Here is a 19,073-nt window from a genome sequence, read left to right on the forward strand (position 1 = left end):
CTATAGAATCGACATTAAAATCGTAACTTACTCATTAATTGTGTATAGGCATTTGAGTAATAGAATCGTTGCCATGTAGAAGTCAATGTGTAAATTACAATTTGATTAAAGTATCAATCGAAACTTAACTTTGCTAATAAAGTAAATTAAAAATCAAATAAATATTATGTGAGCCATTTTATGACTGATATATAGCTACAGATTATACATACTTCTAATATACATAGGTACTAGATACGTATAAAAACTAAAATCTGTTAATTTGGGACACTTCTATTAACACTTTTTATTTGGGTTTTTTGCCCCAAAGTATTATATAAACACTATGAGTTTTTAAAATATTTTGAGGAAGCTGCTAGCTTAGCTATATGCTACCTTACAAAATCTACCTTATTTTATTTTTCCATAGACTTCTCGTCTTCTTCGTCTACATATTTTTGACTAGATTACAAAATGACTAGATTTCACTCATCCATCTTTTGATTTACAATGACTAGATTTATGGGTTACACTTAAAACACACTATTTACTATACCTAGATATACTATTTAAAGCGAAGTTATTCGGATTCTATCAAAACATTTTTTTAATACAAAAACTTACAAAGACGTATAAAAGCTTGAATTTATTATATGTTTAAACATAGGTACATTGTAATACATTTTTTATTACTTTTTTTTAATTTAGGGTCTGTCAGTATTAAAAAACTGTAAATATCACGATCGTTAAGTACGCCACAATTGTTTTGTGAAAGAATAAAAAAAAATACCTAAAATAATTTTACGTATAAAGCCTATTATTTCAATTATTATCATAATTTATATTAAACCGAGGTTGAAACAAACACTCATGCTTAAATCTATGACGTCAACCAAAATTTATCTTCGACACCTACGAATTGTAATAATGTGTAAGTATGTACATGGTAGGTACCTATTTAAAAATTTAGTAATTCGCATATTCATTTATTCTTTGTCCAAATTTCTAACTATTAGGGGTAGGTAAAATATCTAACTCCGAACTTTCAATTACTGAAACGTCACCATTCTTATTTCACCAAAAATTACCTTAAATCATTAAAATTACCGATGGCACACAAGCACGGGCATCAAGATACGAATTCTATACTAACTACAGGTGATAGCTATCCTACGAGAGTTCAGGCTAACACACACTGTCTCAAAACTTGAGCATGATGGTATCGTCCTGGAGTATTTTCCCACAGTCATTTTGATACGCGCTGGGCGCGGCCGCGGCTCAGGTACACAAACCAGAATTATCCACTAAAGATCTCGCGAGTACATCAGCCGCCGCTATATCCGTCACTTTGCCTTCGAAGTGTCCTCGTACGTGGAACATGAATTCAGCTTTACCAGCGAACTCTTGTCTGCACATCAAACATAGATGGTGTGCATGCGTATGTTGTCGTTCTGGTGCGTAATGTGTATGTCCATGGGTAAAGTACGCGCCTCCTCCTCCACCCCCTCCTTCGTTAACCACAGTTGCAGTGGAGACGGAAGCAGTGGCTATGCCATGACCATTGAGGATTTGTTGGTTCTGGTTGTGATGATGCAAAAGCTGCAATTTTTCTTGATTCGATAGATGGACCTTTTCTTGTTGCTGGGAAAAGATAAAAAATATTGTTAAATACTTGAATTAACAGGCGACTTGGTTAGACTAAATAAAGCAGTTCAAAATACAAAGTTATTAAAAGTATTATTCAAAGCAGGTAAAACAAGTTTATGGACGCAGACAGAAATTTGGGAACATTTGTTACATAAGCTGTCAGAAATATTATACGCCTACTTGATGTTGTTGCGTTTGCTGCATTTTATCCTGCAATAGCTTAGTGTCAGGAAGATGTGATTTTGCGTGAGCGCTCCACTCGTCTCTGGTCGCAAACAGTCTGCCGCACAGCTCACACGACCAGGAAACCACCATACCAGCAGTAGCTGCTGCAACTGCAGTTGCCGCACTTGTATGCACTAGATTCGTGTTCTGCAATAATTGGTTTATTATACATTTAGTGCGAAATTCATTGGAAAAGTGTATCGACAGGAAAATGAGTGATATTAAGTCGATGTTATGTTAAGTTATAATGGTGATACTACGTGCAGACGAAAGGTAGGTATGCTTTTATGCGAAGCAATTAGAATAGTAAACACTTTTGGTGAGGTTATGGATTTGAAATCTACAAATGACACAAAAGAAGGATGAGAGAATGCACTCTAATGAGAGAAGAAAAAACAGTTTTATTGTACTAAAAACAAATTTATAATGAAGGAGAAGTAAGTAGATAAGAAAAGTACCTACTATAAATAGTAAAAGACGTCCAGATTTTAAAAACGTAACAAAGACGATTAAAGAATTCTCCATCAAATCAATAACATTGAAGAAACCGTTGGAAGACACTGAAACACATTGTCTATATAGCATGCCAATCTACGGTACACATGCTCGAATTTTGTTGGGATTTACCGTAAAGGTGTGGCCGGGTACCTGGCAGACCTGGATCTGCTGCTGGTGAGTTTGTTGATGCTGCTGTTGCTGCTGCTGTTGTTGCTGCTGTTGTGCTGCTGCTGCAATCTCTGCCTGACTTGGTTTCGTGTCCTCTTGTTTTGTCAGTTGAGGTTTCACGTCGTCCAATTTTAGAGCTGTGCAGACAATCATTATATTTGTTGAAGTACTTGTTAGTTTATAAAACGGAAGTAATAATGATTGTTCTGGGATGTTTCGTGACAAAGTATTAATTTCTTGTTTGTTCGGAAATCTTACTGATTTTCATCCACTCTTACGGCTGTCTATAAGAAGCCTGTTTTGAATATCTATTGAGCTATTTGATGGCAATAAAACGCTTGATATAGCGAAGTCATCAGATCTGACATGGATGGAGTCAGCAAATTATTTTAGATCTAGAAAATTGAGTGAATATAGTTTGAACTTAGTAAATTCCTTTGGCACGGTACAACACCTATAGTCCAGAACTCACGTGGTATCGTAATCGTCCGTTTACCGAGTGGCGCGATGTTCGATGGCGTGATGTGCTTCAGCTTATTCATGTGTAGGACCAACTTGTCCCGTCGAGCGAACGCCTTATTGCATACTTCGCATACATAGGGCTTTTCTCCTGCAATAAATTGTATAATTGATTTATTGACAGTATTTGTTTGACGTACATGTCATCAGGCGTATCTCCCATTACAATAAAATTTAAAAACAAAACTTGGGATTAAATTAAATGCATAAAAATTGAGTCCCTATGTCAGGATGCCCAAGATACTGGCTGTGTTCTCCTTTTGTACAGCTATGATAATACGTCGAGCAAGGAATATTAAGTTGTAAACTCTTGAATACAGATGACTTACATCAAACCCATTTTGGAAATAATTACTGATACCATCCACACTTTTACATAGTTTGCTATTGCGTAACCCTAAAATGAAGTCCCATCGTTTGAAGATCCCTATTTGTAATAATCCCTAGAGGGCACTTGAGGGGATGCGAGATTAACAACCGTACTAAGCAAATATTTGAAGAGTTGTCGTGTACCGAAATGCACCAATATGTATACTGCAATACTATTGTATACGAAAATCGTGGTCTGAATTGTAACGATGAAATTATATAGGTTCCTAAATGTAAAAGAAAGATAGGCGAAGAAGTTTCCAGCCGGATCGAATACGAAGAACAGCTTATTGAATTATATACATTTTCGGTAGGTACTTTGTCCATAAATATGACCGAGGAAGTCAACGTTAAAATGAAACTAATGTCGATATGAGTAAGATACACAATGGTTGTAACTACATGGTAAAGTAGATAAGATACCCACCCGTGTGAATCCGCATGTGTATCGTTAGTTTATCTTTCCGTGCTAAACCTTTTCCGCACACTGTACACTCGAAAGCTTTGCTTCCTGAAACATAAAGAGAATATAAGTGTGTAATTCTATTATTTATATGTATCATTAATTGTCTGACTGCATGTATGGTAAAGCTACTAAAATGATCTGCAGTAAATTAATGATTTAGAGTTCAATTTAGGGTCGCACCCGTCATTCCTTCGCTGGTAGAGCTAGTAGGTTTTATAGCAGGATGTTTTCTGATGGAACTGCCTTGTAGTGCCTTCAACCGCGTTCCAGGATGCATCGATCCTCCTTCCGCGTACGGTTCCGTGAATGGTATGAGATTTGGCCGCGGAATGTTGTTCGTTACTTCTGGAGACCTGATGAGTAAATTTGCATAGGAGCACCAGTTATGATAGTCGATGTTTGTCAGCTGTGGTGTCGTTAGACGAGGGTAAACCTACTAGAAAGTTCGTTCCTTCAGAATGATAATAGGTATCATCCAAAACAAGTGACCCGTCTCTGTCCCTTTTTATTCTACCTCTTATGAATTGTACTTGAATGTTGGTATTTTTATTTTTTGGTATGATCTTAACCATTACGAGTTTCAATGTGTGTTTTATTACAAGTCAAATAAAGTAATTTAGATTTTGATTTCAGATTTTAAATTGCGGCCGTAAAAGCCGTATTTCGTAAGGTTACTTGTTTTTTCATAAAGATTATAACGGTAATTAAGATTATGAATAGCCTTGCCATTTATCATTTGTGATGTATAATTTTGGAACAAACGCATCATTCCAGTGAATCACAAATTAGGTTGATTATCTCAGTAGTCGTATATTTTAGTAGTCATAGAATTACCTACATACTGATTTTGGATAATGAATAAATGTATGTGATTTCCTTAGAGAAAACCCGTCACGTGAGACGTGGTTTGATGACGATATAGACGGTTTTATAAATGGGAATTTGAATCTTTGTAAATAATATTTCACATAGTACTAGGGTAACAAATATCTATGCCTCTTTACGTATGGAAAACTTGTAGTTGACGGGAATTTAAATACCGAAGTACCTTTAAAACTAGTGGAGAATAAATAATTGTACGAACCAATTGCCAAGACTCTGTAGCACCCTCACTCCTCCTTCAAAGCCCATTCCTACGTCGTCGGGTACAGTGAACGTGCTGTCTGGACCGCCGGTGCTAGAGCTCACTTGAGGTACCTTTATCGGCGAATTGATGGTAGCGTAGTGGTGTTGAGTGGAACTAACAGTGGGGGGCGATGGATGACCTTGATGGGCGTTGGCAGTGTTTTGGGCTTGCTGTAAAATTTTATTTTTTTTGTAATCACCCCACCCAAGTAGCCCAAGTTCAAATACTTTCAATTTCTAATTCATGGAAAAGAAATCGATGCCTTTCATAAAGATGAACTTTATTTTTACGAAATCAATAAGTCGAATTCGTAAAAAATATGGGGAAAATCACAATGACGTTGTAAATTACGTCTAGTCATAAACATATGTAGCAAAAAGGATTTATCTACATTTTGAAACGGTTTCTTAAGGATGACTCAAATCATTGTGTTGATCATGTCGATTTATATGCGCTGATACATACTTGCATTTCCTGATGGTGTCTTGTCGCGTTATTTGTTTGTTGTTGTTGGTGTTGTTGTTGTTGCTGCTGCTGCTGCTGCTGCTGCTGTTGTTGCTGCTGTTGTTGTTGCTGCTGCTGTTGCTGTTGCTGTTGTTGCTGTTGCTGCTGTTGTTGCTGTTGCTGCTGCTGCTGTTGTTGCTGTTGTTGTTGCTGCTGCTGCTGTTGTTGTTGCTGTTGTTGTTGTTGCTGCTGCTGCTGTTGCTGTTGTTGCTGCTGCTGCTGCTGTTCTCTTCTTGCAGCTGCGGCGGCCTGAGCCATATGTTGTTGTACAGCTACATGTGCTTCTAAGTATGCTGTTTTTTGTGCTTCCGTCATCTTGTCCATGTTGACTGTTCCATCCTATCAAAGACATCGAAGATTTAGATTACACACATTTAAATCACTCAAGTAGTAAACTGTTGTTTGTGTATATCTTTACTATGGTCTAGATTATTTAAACACTATAATTAACATTGTTCATGACTGTTTAAAATAGACATGAATATTATTTTTCGTTTGAGAAACATTGTTTTTTATTTGCAAAGTCAATCCAATTCGCAACTTTTAAGAACATTCAGATTACGAGTTGTGACAAAACAAAATATTCAAATTTATATTTCGGTTAAGATTCTGCGAGCCTAAGTGTCAGGGTGGAATTATACCACCTTCAATGAGTGTCTTCGATGCGAGGGCCGGAGGGCGAGGGTGGCGTCCCCCAGTGCATCGCCCCCACGGAAAGTGAAACGACCCCGCCATTCGTTCCGGCACACGTTGGGACACCCTGTACTTAATTGCCTGAATTCGGTAAAGGGAGGGTTCAACGACCTGAGGGATCTGATTTTCTCGTAAATCATTATTCGGAGAGGTCATTGCCTTTCGACTATTAATAAATTTTTGTTTTTGATGAATCATCGAAGTTTTTACGTAGGCTTCTTGCAAATATATGTACAAATGGAATGTTATGCTCACGAGGAACTTGTTGTTTACTTGGTTACCGTGTCTTAAGAATGAATATTTCGATCAATAATTAGAAAATCATTTTTAACAGCATCGTCCTCATTATTCAAGAACAAGGTGACGGCTGACGCAACCCCCTTTCTTTTCCAATTTCTTTCCTGTACGTCTGGCGTATCCTGGGCTACAATCGGCGAGTACTTCGATTACGAGTACGTCGATTGATGAATCCTTTGGCCACGTAGAAGAAGTAGTACAAGCTAAATAAGTAGTTTTTCAAAAAAATAATAAAAGATATTTTTTTGTATTTTATATTTATTTGCGTAATATTTGGGATGAATTAATTGTAATTTAAATTCGGACTCTACCTGTCGTCTATAAACAATGAAGCCCCTAAAAGATGTATAAACGCTTTGCGTTTATCATCCCATTGTTTGGAGAAGCCCCTCAAGATAAGGACTAGGGACCAGGGACACAGCGATCGCATGGAGTAGGGAGGGACGTTATCACTCACGCACTGATTAAAAACAAACTGTGAGGGAGATAGCGAGGGTTAGATATTACGTGTTGTTCGCTAATAGGATTTGACTTTTGGACAACGAATTTGGAGAGATATCTACTGGTTACAAATACATTATTAGCAGACGACGAAATAAAACATGTTTTGAAGGCAATTGAAGATTTAGACGTAATATATAAGTCCGCATCTGCAAAATTACAACTTCAGGTTTTGAGATTCTACGCACGAAAACAGTGATAACTTTTTATGCTTCGGTAAGTAAATAGGTGAGTTATAAAATTTCACATCTACGTAATTTTGTTTCATGTAGTTCTTATTATTTTTATGGCTTCATAATGATAAAAGCACTTTTGACGGGCGCTCATATCAGGCTTTATTTTTTTTTTCAATGTTTCCTCGAATAGTTAAAAGAAATTTAATGGAAAGTTCTTCTCATTCTTTGAAAAATATTATGCAATACTCTTTTAAATTTATTATCGCTGGTTGTTCGGTAATGGTGCGAAAAGTTCCCCAGACCATTTACAAGTGGTCGTCTAAATTTATTTCGATATTCCAAAAGAGTTAAAAACTCCGCATTTCGACTGTAAGGAAATAAGGACAACTTTTGTGCCATTATATATATTTCTTTTTAGTGATTAATGTTAATAAATCGAATTTAAACAAAAAGAAAGCACCAATTTTTTACTACTGTTTATAATTTTTTTTAATCGGCCATTTCGAAAACAGTCCACTAAAAACTTGCGCTTTGGCCGCAGTCTTTGCTGAGTTTGGCCTGTAATAACACTTTTAGTCTTAATCCTAATATTGTACACGTACACATTTACTGTGCTAAATAAATTGCTTTTCTTTATTTCTTTCGATCGTTATACTATTATTTTAATTTTCAGGTTTTGCATTAAAATTGTCAACTTACAACTTGGAGCATATAAGACTTGCAATGCTCCAAGTTATACAAAGTAGAGATCCTAAGATTTATTTAGAGCGAGCATGCGCGAAGCTCTGACTATACGTGTAAAAGTAATGATGTACTTACTTCAAGGTCCCAAAGTTGGTTATAATATGAATTTAATCTCATTTCTAAATAGCTTTACATCCAACTCAAACTGAACTTCTAAACTTCACTTGTTTTCAACAAATATCCAAAGACACACGAACATTTTGTGTGGATTAAAAGAAGTATATCGCAAATTAGGCATAAACTAAATACATTACTAAGCAACTTCAAAACAAACGATTCTCAAAACTAAAGTACTAGGCGCACATAAAACTAATACTGTTACGTGTCAAATGTCTAGACTAGGGGTGTGCGGGTGTCCGCTCGTCAAGCTTACGAGACGTCTTGAGGCGGTCGCGTTCTGTGCACTAAGTGCAAGCCTCCCCGCTTGCATCGATCTGCTTCCCTCTACGCACCGAGAGAAAAAATTTGAGACGAAAATTTACGTGTAAAAAGTTGGAGGTTAGGGGAGGATGAGGGAGAAAGTAAGGAGAAAAGGGAACCTTATTTTTTGCAATCACGTTATACTTGAAATTGAATTTTCATTTCTCGTTAAATTTACTCATTGCCGTTCAAAGCCCTAAAGCTACATATGACATAACACGAAATAAATGTATACTTTTTAGCACAGGGCACAACCCTATTTTATTACATTTTGTGTTTGAACGTTGTTTACATTGCTGGTTTAACGCCCGCTCGAACTTCAACGCTGCACAACTATAGCAATGGAATTCGTAGCATTTCGAACTATTCTAACATGAAACCCACTGTTTCACACAATATAATATTATTCGTTGTTGATACAAACCTTTTTCATAGTTAATATACTTTGAAAAAGGTTTGCAACGCATAAATTAACGTGGTTGAAAATGGTTAAATATGTAATTACGTAACATACTGCGGTCGGTATTTAAGATTATACATTTACGAATATCCGTGCATAATGTATTTAGTAGTATATACACACGCAGATAGCAAGTGTTAATGCAAAAATAAATAATGAACTTCTCCCAATCTAAATCTATCGCATATGACAACTAACATCAATGATCTTTTTATCATTGATTAACATAGTATTATCTCAAAAATTGCGTTATATATGTATGTTATTAGTGAACAATTTAATTTCAAAGTGACAGAAGAAGAAATTAAATCATATACGAATGACATACATACCTAGGTATAATGCAGTTTTTGAGACAAAATATAATATAACGAAATTTTTTAGATAATACTGTAGTTGTCATGTATGATATAGGTTTTCTGTTCTCCGGCAATTTAATTTTTTTCATCTTTTCGCATATTTCACACAAAGAAATAGCTTTTAATAAAAATTCGAATCGAATGGTTACTTATGTACATTTGATTCTAAATACTGAAAAGTTTACCGTTGAAGCTAAATTGAATTGCGCTGAAGTTCTCTAAGTTGAATAAATGTAACACGAACGTACCCATAAAACGAAATGAAAGCATTCGCTCAATTAAATTCTGTCGATTGTTCGAACTTTTCCATTCAAATCACCCAATATGTGCCTTATTTCCTGTTAATAGCATTAAGTGTCTTTAGTAGTGAACTGTTAGTGTATTGTTAAGAATGAAATAAAAAGTCATATTAGGAATATAATAGATATGTTCCATTGTCCTACTTAGTTCAATGTGAGTTTAAAAAATAGGTGGGGTGTACTTTTCTTCGTATTTATCATGATTTTCAGGGCCTTTCCCACCGAATGGGGAAGCTTTGAGGCTCAGTGCATGTGGTTTGCCGGGCCCGGCCCCCGCGGGGGGAGGCCGTAGTAGGAATATCCTTCACCTCCCTAGGTCAGGGTTAACTGTGCCCCCGGGCCCGTGGCATCAGCCACCTTCGACCTTGGCTGCATATTCACATTGCTCTACATATGATTTAAAAATAAATAAATGCTTTTTAAATATTAGAGTCGTAGGTTCTTTGTTTTGTTGTCTCATTTGCGATTTACATGAGTTCCGTTTGGGATTCTAGGGCCCTAACAACAACCTTCTGTAAATTATTCAAGATATCTTTCAAAACCTGAAAAATGTACTATGTACTAGTTTTTGACTTAATCGTATTAAACTCGAGTGATCTCGCGAATAATCAATTTAATTTGCATACTGTCTCTAGGAGATTTCCATATAGGCAAATTAAGCCCCCGTCATAAAAACAAAACGTTCTTGGACATGCGTAGCCAATACCTCCGTCTGCATTACTCAATTCCAGCCTTCGAACTGTCGCGTTAGAGTTGATAATTCATTACAGTGAAGTCAATTGGAAGATACAGCGTTACACGTTTGATATTAAGTCTTTAAACGCGGTGTTTGGGTTCAGAATTCTATGTGTTGGACGCGGTTCCAGGGCGAATGTTGTTAAAGAATAGAGAGAATTGTTTGGTTAAGGGTAAGGTCGAGATTCGGGTGTGCGTTGTGTGGGAGGTGGGAGGCAGTGGGTCGATAGTCGGCGAGGCGCTTGGATCGATCGAGGAGGGGCCCTGCCCCCGGCGGCCGGGCTGCATCTCCCCCCGCATGCCTTCACTCGTATTCGACAATACGATTGTCTTGTTTCGTGTCGACATCAATAGCAATGACTAATGACTCCTTGCCGGGTAAGTCGGCTCGTTTATTTCGAATCGCCATCGAAGACAAATGTCCTAAATTGTATTCGCAAGTGGTTTTGCGAATTGTGTACAACTAAACTATACCCCCGGGCACAATGGCGTATTTTCGGACAAAGAGAATCGCTACATCTAACTTCGTGCTATGAATTTCTGAAAGGTTATCTATACAACGAAAACAACTTCACAATTTGCGAGCTCAAACTATATATTATAATTCCTATAGATAAATGTAGATTATAATATAAATACCGAACAAAAAGTGAGTAGACTATCAATGGAGGGCATATATTATGTGAAAATAGTTGAATTAGAACACCCATGCAATTTTATTTCTTCTATTATTTTATCTATATATAGCTATTTTATCTCACTTAATTTAGATAAGTCAGATAAAAAAGCTTCGTTTATGAAAGAGTAAAGCTATAAAAGAGTTCGTCCTGGGAAGTACTTGCCATCATACCTTTTCCGCCGCCAATAGTATTGTGTTCCTGTTTTGAAGGGAAAGGGTAAACTTACAGGCACATGGGACTTATCAATACTATGTCTCAGGGTGACAGGTACAGTGGCAGTGCCCCTCGGATCTTTTGAAGCCCTGAGTAGCACTGCAAATGTTCGTCCCGTTACTTCTTAGGATAAATAATTATAACTTTTAAAAAACATCCGACCACAAAAATTTGTGGAATTAACTATTTGTCAAGTTTTATTGAAATCGTGGGTGAAATTAAATAATTCATCTCCTTAATGTGCTACCCTTAGAAGTGGAATATTTTTCTTCAAATTAGAATGGGACCGCTACTCAGGGGGTCTACTCTCGATCTCCATCCGACATCCGTCCGAAACAATTACTGTCAATTAAGTAATATTTGAGAAAATTAAAAGACAAGTATCCAGTATGAAGCTTCATTCGCATCACGCGTCTTTTCATTTGGTCAAGTATTGCTTATTTGGCAGTAATTGTTTCGGACGGAGATCGAGAGTAGACCCCCTGGTCGAACCTCTTCCTCTTTTTTAAGTCGGTTAAAAAATACAGTCGAATTCGAAACAAACATACTTTCAAACTTATTAACATATCGTTTTACTTATAAAATTTAAGGAAACTTCTTAGATGAGTTAATAATCTTTTTAAATAAGTTAGTTTTCAAGGGAATCTTTCCATTCCCCGTTCTTGAGATATATCGGGAGAAACAGCCTTGTAAAAGTTGAATAGAAAGATCGTTCGCTTTGATTGGTTGCTAATAGAAAACGGGTTTGGAAAGGTTACCAAATTTTGTATTGTACTGTGCTAGTGTTCTTCTCTATAGGCATTTACGCGCCGAAAATATTATAGGACTTAAATAATAATGTTAACAATTCTATTATTAAATTCTTTGTAGAGTCAGTTTAGTATCTCAAAATAGGTTTTTAAGTAGTGATGATGTAGGTGCTGCCTTCGGTTTTAGGAAAAATAATGAATAAAATTTATACTTTTAGATCTTGTATATCAAAGCATTATTTGAGTTTAGTTTAAGATTGTTCAGCTGTAAAGGTACAAGACTTGGGGTAGGGGAATTCCTCCCTAGGTGGCGAATCTAAGTACGAGTTTTGTCTATTCGTATTTTTATTGTTATTTTTCAAACTATCGACTGTTTATGTGTGTATCACTGTTTTTGCATAGAACATCGACCTGTACATAGTTACGATAGTCATATAAACAAAAAATATCAAAATTTAAAAATATTTGAAAAAAAAATACGCGATTTGGATGCGAAGAAAATATAGTTTTATATCCAAAAAATTATTAAGTAACTAATTTTATGTTGGACAGAAAACGTTGGATGTACTGAAATTCAATAATAATATATCTAGGGTTAATTGACTAAAGCACATAAGTCAAAAACAACATTATTATTTTAAGTCAATCATCATCGACGGACTTAAGTCAAATTCATTAGCATAGAGATTAGGTTAGGTTAGGTTAGGTTAATTAATTAGGTTTTCGCAATTGTTACACATGGGAAATGAAACTATTATTTCAAATCTAAATCCCTTATATTTGTTTCTTGAAACAAACAAACCTTTCGAACATGTAAAGTGCCCGGAACGTTGGTTTGTTTGAAAGAACAAATATATGCGATGCCAATAAAATAGTTTCATTCCAAATTAATTGATGTGAACTAAATTCTAGTGGCTTTTTTTCAATCTTATCCATTCTCTTCACATATTCCGATATTATAATAACATGAAAAAACAAACTTTATTTATTAAAAAATGAAATGAAAATTTTTGTTACTTATGTACTTTAATCTGACAACCCTAGATACATACCTATATAAATACTTATAAATAGATAAATTCAGATGTCCGTCGATAATTTGAATTTCATATATACAAACTTGAAAGTTAATGGTGGACGTGACAATCCGCATGCTCTCCGCGTAGTTCCGAAGCACGGAGTCGGTGTTAAGGCAGCTCTGTCGCCATTCGTAAAGCTGCTCGAGTCGTGTGATACAGCGCTCGCAGATCTTCTTCGGCAGGAAGTCGTCTTTGGAAATCTGCTGGAGAATATGGAGAATTTTTAGTTAGATGAGAATGGAACTATTCAGAATAACGAGTGATAATGGACAGAAACGAATCGCTTTGCGCTCTAGACGAACAGAGTTAATTTTTTAGACTTTTTCTCGATTAAAACAAAAAGGTTCTGTATCACCATTTACATAAATTATTACGCATTGACTTAATATGATTTTATTTTTTAGTAGCAGTAGAACTCCTTGTGAAAGAGTTCGTCCAGGGAAGTACTGCCTTATCTATTTCTGCCGCCATGCAGTAATGTGAGCATGGCTGCGTTCCGGTTTACCGTTCCGGTAAGGGTGAAAGTAGAGGCACACGGGACTTGTCAACTTATGTCTCAGGGTGACAGGCGCAGTGGCAGTGATCATAGGACCTATGATCATGACCGATTTAAAGCTCTAAATGGCACTGCAACAGTTATGGATTTCTTTTTTTATGCGCACATGCTCATAGTCCCGCCTAGGGAAAGTCTGTATCGCGGGTGTCATGGACACACACATAGACAACCGCAAATTACACCCAAACTCACGAGATAATTAAATGTAGGTTATACAAATATTTCTCTCGGCACGGGCATCGAACCCGGGACCTCTGCGTGGCAGTCCAGCATGGGAACGGTTCGGCCACAGAGGCAGGATAGGCGTGTCGCTAGCCACCAGGCGCACGCCACTTGGTATTATAAAAAAATACTCTTCACGTATGAAACGAAAAAATCGTTGTTTAACCCGTTCAAAGATAGTAATGGAGTTAACAGTAAAATTAAATATCAGAATATGATAGTACTTGGGAAAGGTCCCAGAACGCTATTGGTGTTTTCTGTGACCTCTCAAAGGCATTTGATTGCGTTGATCATAATACTCTTATTAGGAAGCTGGAACATTACGGTGTAAATGGCAAGGCGTCGAAACTTGTCTCGTCATATCTCAACGGTAGAATTCAGAAAGTAGACATAAATGGAGTAACTTCTTTGGGTTCTCCAGTAAAAATGGGTGTTCCGCAGGGCTCAATACTTGGACCTTTCTTATTTCTGATTTATATTAATGATCTGCCATTCTTTGTTAAGGACCATTGCGAAATAGTGTTGTTTGCTGATGACACATCCTTGATTTTTAAAACAGACAGACATGACATTAACCATGACCGTATTAATGATACCCTCTCTAAGGTAGTTTATTGGTTTAATGCTAATAATTTATTGCTTAATGCCAAGAAGACAAAATGTGTTAAATTTGAATTACCTAACGTAAAATCGACTAGTCCAAGCATAGAAATAAACGGAGAAAAGTTAGACCTTGTTAATAAAGCAGTCTTCTTGGGAGTGACCTTAGATAGTAAACTTCAGTGGTTTCCACATATATCGTCCCTGGCCAGCAGATTAAGCTCCGCTGCATATGCAGTCCGCAGAATACGTGAGCTTACCGATGTTAGTACTGCTAGACTAGTTTACTTTAGTTACTTCCATAGTATAATGTCCTACGGGATTCTCATGTGGGGTAAAGCGGCAAACATTCAAACCAAATTTGTATAGCAAAAACGAGCGATTCGTTCTGTGTACCGTCTAGGCTCTCGGGTATCTCTCAGAGAAAAGTTTAAGGAGACTGGTATCATGACTGTGGCATCGCAGTACATTTACTCAAATATTTTATATGCCCGTAAAAATATACATAATTTCAATAAGAAAGAAGATATCCATAATATTAACCTTAGAGCTAAGTCCAAACTCATGATACCACGATTTCGTTTAACCAAGGTAAACAACTCTTTTATGGGGAACTGTATACGTTTTTACAATAAGATTCCGGAGCATATATTAAGTTTATCATTTCCTAAGTTTAAAAACTACATTAAAAATATTTTGATCGAAAAATCATATTACAAAATTGAAGACTACGTGTTAGATAAAGATGTATGGAAAGACGACATGGCTCCAGAATCCACACAAATTTGATTCAAAGTGTATTCCATAGCATTTAAGTTTATTTGAAAGGAGCAATCCCTAGAGTTTCTTGCTCGTTCTTCTCAGGGAGGTCAGCGTAGTGAACGAGCAGTAGCTTAAATGTGACGTTTTCAAGTGTAAATTTATTTTACCTATGGAATAAATAATCTTTGACTTTGACTTTGACTTTGACGAGGTACGCTGTTTCACTATATGGATATTAAAAAACCACCTTCATGTTTTACAGTGTGGTTTCCAAGTGCTTTCTGTGTTCTTGCCACCTATTACTTTTCCATAGAGAAGCATCAATAGCGTACTTGCAAAATTCATTGATCTACATATAGTACGCTTAACAGTTTATATTGAATCAATAATAAGCACTACGGAAAGGTAAGTATTGCCATTTTTGTGTGCAGTGTTATGTAAGTACTGTCCATGAAAATCTAAATAAATACACTATTTTATGCGCAAAAAGGTGTATTTTCAATAGTGACTTTGTTAAAAATGTTAGAATAAAATATCTAATATTTTATTCTTCTATATTTAATTGTCTAATACTTATGTTGAGTGTGTGCGTTATTGTTATTAAAAATACTGGTGAAATTACCGGCACATGGGACTTGTCAACTTATGTCTCAAGGTGAAGGGCGCAGTGGCAGTGCCCATCAGATCTTTGCGTTTTAAAAGCTCTGAGTGGCACTGCAATTGTTACCGACAGGCGTGTAGCTTACTATCAGACGCACGACTTGTTCGTTACGACACTTGATATTATAAAAAAATGTTTAATAAATGGTTTTTTATTATTATTATGATACTGGGTGTTTTTAATTGTGTTATTTAGCTAGTTTTGTGCCAAGCTTTACAAATTTCCTGTCTGGCACGTCTTTGTCATCGTATTCTCAAGTCATCTAACCTGTCCATTGTTTTGGCTTAATGGAGCCGTCGCCAAAATATTGCAAAAGCAATTTAAGTATACTTAGATATGTATTTTCTTAGGAAATGACCTATTTTTCCGGATTTAAATCCGGAAAAATAGTTTCATTTCCTATGTGTAACAATCGCGAAAACCTCGAGTTCTACGATATCTATTTTCTGTTTACAAATATGTACACTTAAAAGAATGTCGTTCCACACAGCGTTACAATTTAGCCCAATTATTTATTATTTGATATATAGGTATTCCAAATAATTTTTGTTTGCAAGTAAAATCAAGTTCCGAGAATAACTTTGCGTTCGGAATGGAAATTGGAAATGGATAATATAGTTTCCTTGAAAAGAATACTTATTACCCCTTATAAAATGCAGTAACACGAATATGCTTAGCTTAAAATGCTTAAAATAATGTTAATATAATTGTCAATAGTATACATATTTTACTTATAGCATATTTTGAAATTTATACTCAGAATTCAAGATATACTACAATATAAGTGCAAAATATGCTGTTTGACCACCACTTTGAACGTAATTGTGTTTGATTATAAGTCCGTTTGGTTTCGTATTATTTTTTTAAATTTTACAGTAATAAAATAACTTCACATAAAGAAAAAATCACCAAGACTTCGTTGTATGGTTTTAAACCTGTGCCTTTTCCTTAGCGAAGAATTCAAAAAACAACAACAAAATGTGTAACAAAATGGCGGAGCTACTTATTCGTACTTATGCAAACCGATGAATTCGAATCTATTGAAGACCTTGAAAAGACATTGTAATACAAAACCTACCACCAGAACCAAAGAACTTGATATGAGATTGTCGTTAAATTAGTGTTAAATGTTAAAAACATTTAAAAAACGTATTATTATTATTATAGTATTTTTTATGTCCATACAATTCCACAAATATCACATTATCGAATACTCATGTGTATGTTCAATGTTCAGTACTCGTTGTTGTACACGGTAAATATTACCGAACAACGTGATTACGTATCAATATTACGTAACAAACTTGTTAGTTAAATGTACAAGGCTTAATTAGGAAAAGCATATTGAGTTCCGAATCAATACGTCCCTAATCTGATGCCAAAGCTTTATCGTGCAAATGAAACCATTCGAGTATTAATTCGTACAAACTACAATAGTACAAAGGTATCAAACATGGGGATTGAAATGTCACGTGGCGACCATTAGCGACGCACTTACTTTTGGAGATGGGTTTTGTGACTCAATTGTGTATGTACATCGTATGAGTTTACATGAATGACATGATGAAGTTTGAATGATGGAATGACGTGAAGAATTTGGTTTGGTCGGCTTTAGGACCGTCACTGAATAACAAAAATGTGTGATCAGATTTCAGTTGGCGATAGCACGTAACACACAACTGTATGCAAAAAAATAAAAATAAAAAGTTGATCCTTATGGGCAACTACACTGTCACAATAGGTTTGTTTTGGTAACAAATACAAAATTGCGCGCATTTTGTATTTGTTACTAAAAAGGATACAATGAAAAGAAAAAAATAATATGCCCTCTGAGCTTTCATTTCTATAAATTGATTGAGTAGACGTTTACAAAATTATATTAATTAAAAAAAGTAACGTCATGTCGATCACATGTTTGACTAATAAAAAAAAACTTCACCTAGTCATTCAAAGAGTGAGTCAGATATGCAGTGTTCGAATCGCCCTTAATGCGGTGAGATTCCGTACGCCTAGCACTCGTAGATTATTTTCTAATCGCAATACTTGCAATATTTCATCATAAATTGCCCAAGTAACTTCAGGGAAGGTGGTATTTCATTTGTTTTTTAATTGCGAGTGTATACCTTTCAAAATATATAGAACAATTATATTTTATAATTTGTAACATAAATAAAAAATGATTAATGAAAGTTCCATGTAGTATTTTGGTAAGTCTACATTATAAATAATAGGCAAATAACAAGTCGACACCGATCGACACCAATAAAAAATACTTATTGCGTCTACTAACGCACCCAAGTTTATCAACTCTTAACATCTTTATTCAACTTTTTCGACAGAAGATTAAGGCAATGATAATTTTATACAAAACGACGGCTTAATATCCGTTCGTCAACCATAATGTCGTCCGTAAAGAACACAATGAAAGTACTTTATTATTACGAGGGTCTAAAAACGCTGCGTATCAGAGATACCGTGAAAAGTTTTTCGAAAGAAAAGCAGAAAGGCGAGCTATTTAAAGAACACACCAAAGGAAATGTACTGGTTGGGAAGTCAAAATGTGAACTCAACAGGTATCGTGAGACCCGATTGTCGGTCGCGTTCTAGTGTGGAGGACGGCTTGTGTGTTTTGTTCGTAGCACCGCGTATGGTCGCAGAGCGCTTGCGTCTACGGCCGAGCTACGTCTACGGTACGCCGTAACGGCCTCGTAGAGATTATTTTGCAATTTTCCCCCTTGCGATAGTGTTTAGCTTATTATATAGGGCTTTTGTTTGTGGTTTAGTTTTAGACGTGTAACTTCAAGATAATAATATTGCATTGGAAAAGAGTTGGAAATTCGGAGTATCATATGAACAAGAAAATGACAAAGCTCAACAGCTTCTCAATAGAAGCTGTTCGTGAAATTAAAGGTAGTTACCATAGTAGGCATGCAGGTCCTGAGCTTGAAGAGTATCTGCCTCTGCTCGGACTCCTTGTCGAAGATGTGCAGGCGAGGTCCGCTCTTGAGTGAGCAGAGGCGGCAAAGGTCGGTGAAAGCCGTGAAGTTGAGGTCCTCGGGCTCGGTCATCGCGAAGCACCTGATGAGGAGGTCGAGGAGGCACGAGTTGTCCATGTGTACGGCGGTCTGGGAGGGTGTCGGGTCAACGCATGTCGCGGGTGCAGGCAGGGAGGCGTCGCGCCGCCGCTGCGTCCGGGAGGCACTGTGCCGGTGCGGCCGCCACCCCGCCACCATGCCCCCCCCGTACCTCCCGCGCACGCATCGCGTCCCCTACTTCGGGGCCGGGGGTGCAGGGGGGCGCAGGGCGCAGCCGGAAAACGCGTAGTTTTCCCACTTAATGCCGTCTGCTATTGCTCTGTCAATATGC

At 36.5% G+C, this 19,073-nt stretch overlaps 1 protein-coding gene across 1 annotated transcript; it reads right to left on the minus strand.

The window, feature by feature from the left end:
* Positions 1 to 1,257: 1,257 nt before the first annotated feature.
* On the minus strand, positions 1,258 to 18,874 carry LOC113227076 (zinc finger protein 568). Its single transcript, XM_026459950.1, has 10 exons — positions 18,626 to 18,874; positions 12,948 to 13,109; positions 5,595 to 5,840; positions 4,956 to 5,098; positions 4,052 to 4,224; positions 3,833 to 3,916; positions 2,990 to 3,127; positions 2,479 to 2,654; positions 1,807 to 1,998; positions 1,258 to 1,620 (listed from the first exon to the last, which is right to left on the minus strand). Exons 1-10 carry the CDS (start codon positions 18,818 to 18,820, stop codon positions 1,258 to 1,260), a joined length of 1,872 nt encoding a protein of 623 aa, XP_026315735.1. The 5' UTR covers positions 18,821 to 18,874.
* Positions 18,875 to 19,073: the final 199 nt, after the last annotated feature.

The sequence above is a fragment of the Hyposmocoma kahamanoa genome, unplaced genomic scaffold, assembly GCF_003589595.1.
Source record: "Hyposmocoma kahamanoa isolate Upper Pololo Valley unplaced genomic scaffold, ASM358959v1 202, whole genome shotgun sequence".
Lineage (NCBI taxonomy): Eukaryota > Metazoa > Arthropoda > Insecta > Lepidoptera > Cosmopterigidae > Hyposmocoma > Hyposmocoma kahamanoa.

Bases quoted from the DNA above. Each gene is read 5' to 3' on its own strand.
- LOC113227076 (XM_026459950.1), bottom strand. From the start codon at position 18,820: ATGGACAACTCGTGCCTCCTCGACCTCCTCATCAGGTGCTTCGCGATG. The intron at 13,110-18,625 runs GTAACTACCTTT...CATATTCTCCAG, and splicing joins GGACCTGCATGCCTACTATG to CAGATTTCCAAAGACGACTT. The intron at 2,655-2,989 runs GTGAGTTCTGGA...TTGTCTGCACAG, and splicing joins ACGGACGATTACGATACCAC to CTCTAAAATTGGACGACGTG.